The sequence below is a fragment of the Prunus dulcis genome, chromosome 8 (assembly GCF_902201215.1).
Source record: "Prunus dulcis chromosome 8, ALMONDv2, whole genome shotgun sequence".
Classification (NCBI taxonomy): Eukaryota; Viridiplantae; Streptophyta; class Magnoliopsida; order Rosales; family Rosaceae; genus Prunus; species Prunus dulcis.
The window spans coordinates 9528483-9539011 of NC_047657.1; the positions used below are offsets into that span (position 1 = coordinate 9528483).

Consider the following 10529-nt stretch of genomic DNA (forward strand, 5'->3'; position numbering starts at 1 on the left):
TGAAATCTCAACTTTAAAAGAATTAAAACCACCATTTAACACATTTAAAATTTCAATTCAATAAAGATAGTAATAATAACAAATATAAATTTAATAATAATTTTGTATTTTGAAATACTCACAAAAATTCCAACACGAACTCCATGACACCTTGGTTTGGTAGTGTGTGTTTGAGAAACATTCATCCCCTTGTAGGCTATAACTTATATTTAAAAAAACCAAAAAGTAAAAGGATTGGCCATAAAAAAAGAAAAAGGAAAAGACAAACTTTGAATTCTCTCATACTTCTCTCTTTACTTTTACAACACGTTATGCGCACACTCTATATAATTTTCTTGTGTAATTTGTCCTAGAGCTATAGTCATCGCATAGTTTAGAGTATTTTGTGCTCGACTGTTGGACTTCATTATATTATTTATTTCTTCTTCTTTCTTGCCTATATACATTGATTTTATATTTTAGCCATGGGTGGGAGTTTGTTTTGACTACTTCCATCCAATTCTTAGTTTTTAGGTTATTGGATTACATATTTTAATAATGGAGACGCATAATTTTTTATTCCTTAAGTGTTAGTAAACACAGTAACAAAAATTGGAATTCCAATTTTATTGGATTGGAAGAGACAACAAAAACTTTACGCGTCATTCTTTATATTGGATAAAATACTACATTACTTTCATGGAACAAGGTCTCTTTTTCTTTTCTTTTTTTCTATTTCAAGATGGAACAAGGTTTAGCTCAAATCAAATATTAACTTCGTAAAAAAGCAAAGGCCCACTTGTATGTCAGCAATAACTATGCTAATGGTGTTGAAAGCTACATCAATAATTTCAAGCGACTTTATATTGAATATACAACCGTGCATAAAAATTATAAAATAACTACTTTGGTTTTATGGAACAAGGCCTGTACTTTTGTAACCAGCCATTTATGTCTTGGGATATGGAAGAATGCAAACTCTGCACAGCAAAAAGAAATGGGGTCGGGCAAGAGGTAGTGGTTTGCTTTCTATGAGAACTGAAGACCATGAGACCAGTGATCCATTGCTCTTGTGACGAAAACTTACATTAGATTCTTGGGCTGGCAGAGAGGTAAGCGTAAACGATGGCCAATATAATAAACAGTGCCACAATCTGCATTCAGAATGTAGATTCATCAGTATGTATTTTCTGGAATGATACTAATCCTTTCACTTTTAATTTTCTATATCTAGAAGAAACTCACCAGAGTTGAATTGTAGCTCGGCTCACCCTTGACGATGTAGGATTTCCTGGTGTAGTCCATAGGTACTTGTCAGACAATAAAGAAGGAAGAATGTTCAATATTTAGACAGGACAGCCAGAAAGTATGAAATACCTTTTGCTCAAGGCTCCAGAGGCTCTGCATGTTTTCTGTACTGCTTCCAGTCTGCTCAATGTTTTTGTTGCATTAGGGTCATTCTTGTCAACCTGCAGCCGAAAATTAATTTTAATCTGTCAAGAACCTCTGAAAATTGTAACACAGTAAAGCCCTTTACAATAAGTCTCACCCATGATTTAGTATGAAGTTAAAGCAATTTAGTTACAAGATCATACATATCTTGTTTCTGGAATTATCATACCTTGGACTTTAGAATGGAAGAAAAATCAAAGAAAGCACCATAGACATCATCCATTGATTTTGTTCGGTCAATGACTTTTGCTGTAAGGCCTACAGAACATAGCAATTAATTGAACACTATTTAGTACAGAATTATGACAAAATCACAAGTATGACCAAAAACTATACAACAGCCCAATACTTATTCAATCCAAAACATCATGAACCCTAATAAAATGAGAGAGGAGGCCTTCAAATATAAGTAGAGTTAAGACAGAAGTGGATGAAGGGCAGAGAGGTTGAAGTCATAGTCAACGCGTGGTCACGGTACTTCCATTTTTCTGACATATAATTTTTATCATGACGTGATTTTGTAGAGCATTTCCATAATAAAATGTATAAAACTAACTGCAGTTACTAACACGTGCTCGTCTATAGAGTAGTCTCCAACAGTGTAAGCTTCCCAAAATTTCTAACAAAATATCTATATAGTCTCTAACAATGTGTTACTATGAAAATAATATTGCTAAGACGAGTAGAATTCCAGTAGCTGCCACTATCTGCCAAATGACCATCTCATAGCACATGCATGCTACCCTATTTTACAAAGCCATTTCTTTATAAATTCCATATGCACTTGTTTTTCATTTCATTATCTGAAAATGTATCCAGTTTAAACTGAAAGGAATACCATGGTCATAGATTAAAATCTTACCCCTCCTCATTTTGACTACACCTCTGAAGAGCTCAATGTTGTTGTAGCATAATGCCAGCGTGCCAATTGCCATGATCTAGTAAAGCCAGCACAAATCAGATGAGATTACTTAGAGAAAATCATGGTTAAGAAATTAAACTGCAGCCAATGAAATCAGAAGACATTATATTGAATTTTGTCCAAAAGGCATGATAAACACAATCTGAAGACTTCCTATTAGAATTTCAAAGGTTTGAGAACAGAAACAATCTACATCTAGACCATCAACTTGAAGGAAACAAAAATGCATCCAGAGAGATGCTATTTAGTTTAAATAGGCAATATATGTTGGAAGCAACAGCAATAAATACTGATGACCAGCAACTGATTCCAGTCACTCTGAATAAATCAAACTGACATCTGAAATGTACTAAAATTTGATAGACACATAGAATATTATAAACCTACAATTCTTAGATCAATATCATTTCACTGGTCCAACTTCCCATCAAAGTTACAAGTCATAAAAGATCAGTTACAAGTCAATAGGATCTTTTATAACTTGTACATAGAACTAAAGGGTCATTTGGAATCGGCTAATCAATCCAGATGGTCCAATAACCTAATTAAGCTGGATTGAATAAATATCACCTCATGCACCTCTTGCAAACAAGGCTTTTTTGTTGTCCGATCTTGCAAACAAAGCTCTAAAACCATGATATACAACAGCTAGATACAAAATCTAAAGCTGTTATGGGCGAACAATGTTTATCAAGGTTGCATCATATGCGAAGCACAAAAATAGTATAGAACCAATCAATTAATCCTACCAATCTTTGTGTTTGTTATATAAATAAGTAAAATACACATGTCAGATTACAACGCATGCACACACAAGACTAATAGTTGTGATACAGTTGAGAAATAATCTACCTGAGGGATGGCACAAAATTTAAATATTGCAGGATCTCTTAAAGCAGCCATGTACTTCAAGCAATCTTCCATATGTATCAACGCATTAGTGACCATGTCATTCAAGCATTGCACAGCCTTGTCTGAGTTTTCCTCATATTTCAAGTCCTGAGTTGCAATCATCAAAAAATCCAGTTCAGACAAGAATTCCAACTTTGCACTGGGCGATGCATAAATTCTTATATCACCCCACTATTCTAAGCCTCGATTATGAATGATTAGAAATAAAATGAAGTATAAGCGGTTGGGAGGCCAAAATGATAGGAATAACATAGGAAGCTTTTAAAGTATAAAAGTAAAGAAGAAGCACCTCAAGTTTGTTAACATATTTACTCCAGATCTGACGTGGCCAAAACATACGAGACTTCGGTATCTCATTAATATCCTCCAAATAATCCCGAATGATGTTTGTTTTCTGTTATTTATTAGATCCAAACATTGTAGAATTAGAAACAACTATCAAGCCAATTTGAGACACAGAGCAGAAAGCATTTCTTGCATCAATATTATTGTTATACCTGAAGAAATAAGCCCATTGAATTTGAGAGAGAATCTGAGGCCAAATTTTCCTTATCAGCAGCGTGGAAAAGCTTGGACAAACCTAAACCAACAAGCCCTGCCACATAGTGGCAGTACTCATCATAGTCATCAATGGTTTCTACCTGCAAGATGAGAGAAAATATATCCAAACCACATAAAGAACTACACCTGGCCTTTATGCACATTGTGCAAAAAGTAAACTGTTAATAATATTGGAAATGAAAATCTCATGCATGGAAAAATCATTCAAATTTGATATATTTTTAACCACTTCATTGCAGAATCTGATTTTCCATAGTGCAAAAACATTAAGCTAGCTAATGTGCTTGTTTATATGCACATATTATGGTCCATAGGTTGGAAACCGGAAGAGATGCTTATAAATTGTGGAAACCAGGCTAGGTCTCAACTAAGTGGTTGACCACAGAAACAAATTTTTTTTTTCTATATATTTTTAACTCAATATTTAAATTACTTAGTCCTAGTTTAAAACAGATACCATATACCCTATCTATCGTTGATCTACATTTGTCTTTCTTTTTTCCCTTAGCATTCAAAATATAACTACACTGTCCATAAACATTCCATACTAGGAATCATTTCCAAATCAAAACGATTATATATAATATATTTGTACATATATGGAAAAGAATTGAATATATTTCAAAAGTGTCTAACATATATGTCAAGAAACAATGTAAACCAAGTCAGAAAGGTTTTTGAAATGGGGTTTTATTTTAATTAAAACATGAGAAACATGACACAACAGAATATATCCACCCTTTGCAGGTAAGGTCTCAACTAAGTGCATCACAAACCTCCTTGCAGATAAATTTTGCCATTCCTGCACCCATTCTTTTGGTAATATCCTCAATTGCCTCCTGATAACTGCAGAATTAGAATACGGATTGCTTATCAAAAAAACGTACAATGAAAACTCCAATCATATATGAATGTATACTATAAAGAAAAAAGTGTAAGCAAAGAGTTGTTACAACATGAAGATGAATAATATTTTATAGATCCCAATTTCATCATGCAATAAGAATATTTCCAAGTTCAACAAACCAACCCCAAACCATACACTCACTAAAATGAACAAGCATCAGAATCTTCACCAGATTTTTCCAAAGTCAAAACTTCTCCAAGAACCTGGAGTGTCTCACAGTCAGTTAGGTTGGACATCACCACTCCTATTTAGGTGTTCTAATTAAAAAATAAGTTAGCATATGAAGCACCAGAATTACCCATTCATCAGGTATCACATGATCAACACACTAGTAAAAGACATTTCCCTAAAATATCAGACGTGCCATGCTAAGTAATTTCATCAAAGTTTTCATCCATATAGCTGAAATGTTGAGGAAACTTTAGTCCCATAAAATTTATCTTATAATCACCAAGAACACTCTGATGTGGAGCTATCGTTATTACAGAGAAGTACGGATGAAAGAAACAACATTACTGAGTTACAAGGGCAAGTGTATTGTGCTAGAGCATGCAAGAAAATTCAGTCAATATCAACCTAATGAAATCATTAGAGGTTCAATATATTTCAAGAATCCTATGTCAGGTTCTTCAAAAACTTTGTATATTAATACTCATATTTATTGAAGAGGTTGAATAAAGGGTTGAACTATGCATTGTTGAATGTTCAAAGGATTTTCAAATTTAAAGCTCAATGTTTAAAACCATTTTTATTTTAAAATAATAATAACAAAGTTAAATATGAATCTGAGTTTTTAGAAAGAGTTTAACAACACCAATCTTAAATACGCTTAAGACTTGTGCTAAAAAAGCTCCACACATTCACTGGCTAAAAAAAATTGTTTATGAGCCTCTGTGTGTTAGCAGTAACTGGTATGAACCATCAAGTTCATGAACCACACTTATCACCTAAGAATTGTTTATGAGCTACATGAAATACTAAATAACTAAGTGACGTTCCTTTGGATGAACCCTCATAACAGTAACAAGCGTGAAAAGATTACGAAAATGAGAAAGGAATCAGAGATTATTTTCAATCAGTCCATTGATAGAGAAGCTGTACCATGAATTATTACGAATGAACAGAAAAGTCCCATTCACAAAAGATCTGTTCAACAATTAATCAAGGAAATATACAAGGATAAGAAATTACCCTTTCCCGAGTTCCAAAAAAGCAGTTGAAACATGACGAAACTGGTCCATGAGAACTTTGTAGTCCTTTGTACCACCTGAAGACAAGGAAGAAGGATATTGAGCAAGCAGACAACAAGTCTCATCAACATAGTAATGTGCAACTGTGCATGTACCACGCTTACCATGGACCTAGAACAACACTACCTGTGCCTTATGTTCTTTTATTTGTTTCTTTTTTAATATATAAAGAAAACAAGAAAATTTGTGCAATCCACTGAATGTCAGCTGGTAAAACTTACCGTTGACAGGAAAACATAGAGGAAAATCTTTTCTAACAAAGGCAGGGAAAGCGGTTACTCTGATATTTTCTGGTTACAGTTCAATTTTTTATCACATTTTCAAACAGATAACAATATTTCTAGAGAACTGTTATTAGCATTCAAAAATGTGCACTCCTTCCTCCCTTTTTTTCATCAAGGAAGACTGCACATTTCTAGGGAACTTTATCATATATATATATATATATGCTTTTATATATGTATAATTATTCACTACTAAACTTGTATAAGGACCCCTTTCTCAGTTACTAGATCAACTATGGATGGTTCAGTGCATTAAGATGTTTATCTACCATGCATCTTAACCGTCCATATGATCAAATGGCTGAAAAGCATGTTCTTGATTAGATAAAACTACCCATATATATAATTTTATATATAAACGTATACATGTATGTGTGGTGTGTGCGTGCGTGCTTGTACCAACAAGATTTTCACTGCAGAGCAAACTTATACATCATAATTTCACGTCCACAGGATACAGGAAACGGCAAACGTGAATAATGTGGTATTCTAATCTTAAACCACTCACATGAAAAATGCCAATCGGGGTCATATATGTGACGATGAAACGCTATCAAGATGGGGACTTTGACATCTGCTGCAATGCTTGTATCATCCTCTGTATAGAGTCCATCAGAACAAATTATATCATTGAAACCATGTTGAATTAATACATTAGCATCATAAGTGTGATGAAGGAAAAGAAAAAGTTAAACAGGTCATGCTACATAATGCACAAAGCAAACCTGCACAAGGGTAATTATTTCAAATAGAGACTTAAGATGCAACAAGCTACATTCAATCTAATATTAGGAAGCAAAAGACTAAAGATAATACAAACACAAACATACCGACAGTGTCTAGAGCTCGAAGAACCAGATAAAATATACAGACCTGCAAAACCACAAAAGTCAACATCAGAAAATGACAATAAAATCAAACAAAAGATGGAAAATGCAACAAGAGAAATGAAATGCAGTAGTCTGTAAGGACCTTAAGAACAATTAATTATAACAGTAAACAACAATCTCTTCACCAAATGAATTAAGGCCAGAACTGAAAATTACTCCATGCCTATCCTTCAATCAAGTTCATGCTTACATATACGATTCATATTCCAGAAAATACAGAGAAAGACAAATAATAAACATAAAAACAATCTACCAATCAAAACCAATTTTCATATTCCACAAAGTAGATAATCCGATACCCATCAAAATACCCTCCGTAAATAATACCAAATTTCTCTTCTTTTAAACCGCAATAAGAATGACTACCCTTTTATTATAAGCGATAAAATTGACTGCCTACAGAAGATGGACAGATGTGAACCATTAGCATCATCCTTCAGCCAAAAAGGAACAAATCACCAATTCTACTAAACACAGGCCATAAATAAAAAAATTTAATCCCCAGATAAATCAACAGTCAAGACCATAATCAAGTAAATTTCTGTAAACCCACAAATCACCACTTGGAAAAAGAAAAGCAGATACAGAAACAAACACTTATATGTATATACCAAATGAAGAAACAAAACTTACAGCGTTACGAAGCTCAGTGCCGAGCTGTTGAATAACGAGAGCAAAACTACGAGACACCTTGTGAAGCATGGAATAACAGAAAGCCCAATGGGGCTCTGGAGGGATCTGCTTCTCTAAGTTCTTGGCTGCCATTTTGAGCTTCAAAAGCGGGTAAATGTCATCCGGATGTTTCATCAAAGTCCCCAAGGTACCCATTTCGAGATCTGAAGAGGAGAAGAAAACCCAAACTCCCAAAACTTGAAATCTGACACAGAGAGATTGGGAATGGGAAGGTGGGGATTGATTTGAGGATGGAGTTTTTTCAGAGATGGGTTTTTGTAGTTGTAGGTGGTGATGATACTGGGCTTGGTCCAAGCTGGCGTCCTGGTACTTTAGAATTAAAGAATTGGATTTGGAGCCAAAAAAGTCGTTGAATATGTGCGCTTGCTCACTATGATACTGTGATATATTCTTATTTTTGTTTGTAGTTGAATAATGTTATAATATTTTTCTTTGTAAAACCAACTGTAAAATAAAGGGGCAATAACAAAATAAAAAAATAAAAAAAAAATAATGGGGGTGTTAGTTACATTGCTCAAGTCTGTGGTCTCAGGTGGTCATAGATTCAAGTTCTCATGATACTCGTGTGTGTGAGTTTCTCCCTACCTTCCTTACTTTGGCAAAAAATACTTCCTCTAAGATAATGAAAAGTGAACAAATTTACTTTCCGATATATCATTGTAATTTATAGCGATAAATATTTTATTTAGTTAAATTTTTGCATTTTTATAGGAAATTTTGAGTTTAGTCAGGTACAGACCAACACAAGGCCAAATGTGAGTGTCCGTCCTCTAGATAGCATGATAATGATGTTAATTAAAATTCTTTGTTGCTCTACAGTTCTAGGGTTTGTTTTAAATTGCCTTTGGAAGAGCTAAACGAGCTTTCTAACAACTAGAAACGATTTTGACTACGTTCTTATAAGTCATAAAAGCATTTTCTAGAAAAGTACTTGTTATGCGCTTTCTAGAGAAGTACCTTTAACAAAAACCTTGATGTTCTTATAAAAAAAAGTACTTATGAGCACAGTCCGCTACATAACAAAAATTAGTTTCAACGACCAACACAAAGCCCCTACACAAGATTTGGCAAACAAAATTTGATGAACTAATTTAGTGAGCATAACCGAGTTTAGATAACTTAGCTTTGATTAAAGGTTAAAACTGCCGTAATATTTGGTGAACAAAATTTGATGACTAAATTTATTGAGCGAGTCCACAACGAAAGCTTTCAAAGATGATAATGGAGTTGGAGAGATGAAAGAGACTGGGGAGTGAGTTCTATTTGGTGGCAGTTTAATTTTTTTAATAATATTTTTATGACCAATAAAAATTTATGGCATATGACTTTTTTTTGTGGGTGCAAAATATATTTATAGTTGGTTTGGGCCTGATTTGTTTGACTACAACAGCAGGTGGGAATATGCGAAATGCGAGCTACCAACAGCTGCGAAAGTGTGGACTTCCAAATTTGAACAAGTTTTTTTGGGGTCAACTTCAAGGGGTTGCAAAGTGTGAATTATTTCATTTGGAGTCTTCAAAATTAATTAATTTTTTTAAATTTGTTATCTCCACTCCTCTTCAAGAAAAGCTAAGTTTAATAATCTAGAGTTATTCTTTATATTTGAGTTACATGAAGTGTTGAGAAGAATCAATCAGCGTTTAATTTTTTTTATATAAACTTTAATCTTATTTATAGTCATAGTTGACTATTTGAAGGTGTAGAATCAATCAGCGTTTAGTTTAGACTTTAGATTTTTAGTTTCGGATTGGTTAATCATTTCGATTTTAGGTTTTTAAGTATCATACTAATATTAAATGGAATCAAAGTTGAAGAAATTTGAGTAAAAGTGAGGTTTTCTTAACTCATTTTATCTTTAAGAAAAATAAGACGTGATGCATAGAGAATCTATATAATTTAATCTTCTGAAAAAATACAAGCTTAAATAAATAAATAAAACTAGAATAAGTAGGCTAAAGTTGTAAGGTATTTTAGGACCATTATTGGGGGAGCTGCATAGTTTGGTTTCTCTTAAATTCTTGTGGGGTGAACGCTTTGATGAATGATATGTGTAATATAACCAAAACTCATTGTTCATAGCCATCTATATCTTTCGACCCAAAAAAAGCCATCTATATCTTTTTGTCACACTACAAAAAGGTACGAAAATTTAGCTTTTTTGTTGTTGTTGAGAAAATAAAATAAAAATTATTGATGAAACATAACAAAATACAAAGAAGTCATAATGCCGAAAATCTAGCACTTTATTACTTTAACACATGTAGAGAAGTTAGGAACAAATCTTAAATTAAGTTGGTAGCATGCCTAACCAATCTTAAGTTAAGTTACTAACCAATAATAAATCCGACACCACATAAATTACTTGTTTTTATTTATCAAGATACTACATAAAAATAGTAGTTTTACAAACAATGGGATATTTACAAAAATTACAATTCCTCCAATCAATATCATCATAAATATATATCGTCCTAGACAAGGACTCGAACTCGAACTCGAAACGTATTTCAACTATGACAACTACCAGATTAAGCCTTGAAAATATCTCCACCAACCAAATCTTGCTTATCAGCAACAACTTCACATGTTGTTTGTTCATATTCAACTCGTGGGGCTTCAGAAGACAAAATGAAAATGTTGTGGGAGCGAATCATAACCGACCTAACAAACAATCATATG

The 10529-nt window shown here is 33.3% G+C and overlaps 1 protein-coding gene across 2 annotated transcripts; it reads right to left on the bottom strand.

Annotated features, from left to right (window-relative positions):
* Window positions 1-732: 732 nt before the first annotated feature.
* LOC117638854 (squalene synthase 2-like) lies at window positions 733-8207 on the bottom strand. 2 transcript variants are annotated; one of them, XM_034374011.1, is made up of 14 exons: window positions 7791-8207; window positions 7098-7140; window positions 6776-6865; window positions 5925-6000; window positions 4603-4672; window positions 3763-3906; window positions 3555-3659; window positions 3206-3352; window positions 2294-2369; window positions 1601-1689; window positions 1357-1448; window positions 1225-1270; window positions 1067-1133; window positions 861-959 (listed from the first exon to the last, which is right to left on the bottom strand). In XM_034374011.1, exons 1-13 carry the CDS (start codon window positions 7983-7985, stop codon window positions 1068-1070), a joined length of 1239 nt encoding a protein of 412 aa, XP_034229902.1. In that variant the 5' UTR covers window positions 7986-8207; the 3' UTR covers window positions 861-959; window position 1067. The 2 variants fall into 2 exon arrangements, with proteins under 2 accessions (XP_034229901.1, XP_034229902.1); XM_034374010.1 differs by having other exon boundaries at window positions 733-1133.
* Between the last annotated feature and the right edge of the window lie 2322 nt (window positions 8208-10529).

Bases quoted from the DNA above. Each gene is read 5' to 3' on its own strand.
- LOC117638854 (XM_034374010.1), bottom strand. From the start codon at position 7,985: ATGGGTACCTTGGGGACTTTGATGAAACATCCGGATGACATTTACCCG. The intron at 3,907-4,602 runs GTTTGTGATGCA...CTCATCTTGCAG, and splicing joins CAAAATTTATCTGCAAGGAG to GTAGAAACCATTGATGACTA. The intron at 2,370-3,205 runs GTAGATTATTTC...TGGCTTTACTAG, and splicing joins AATTTTGTGCCATCCCTCAG to ATCATGGCAATTGGCACGCT.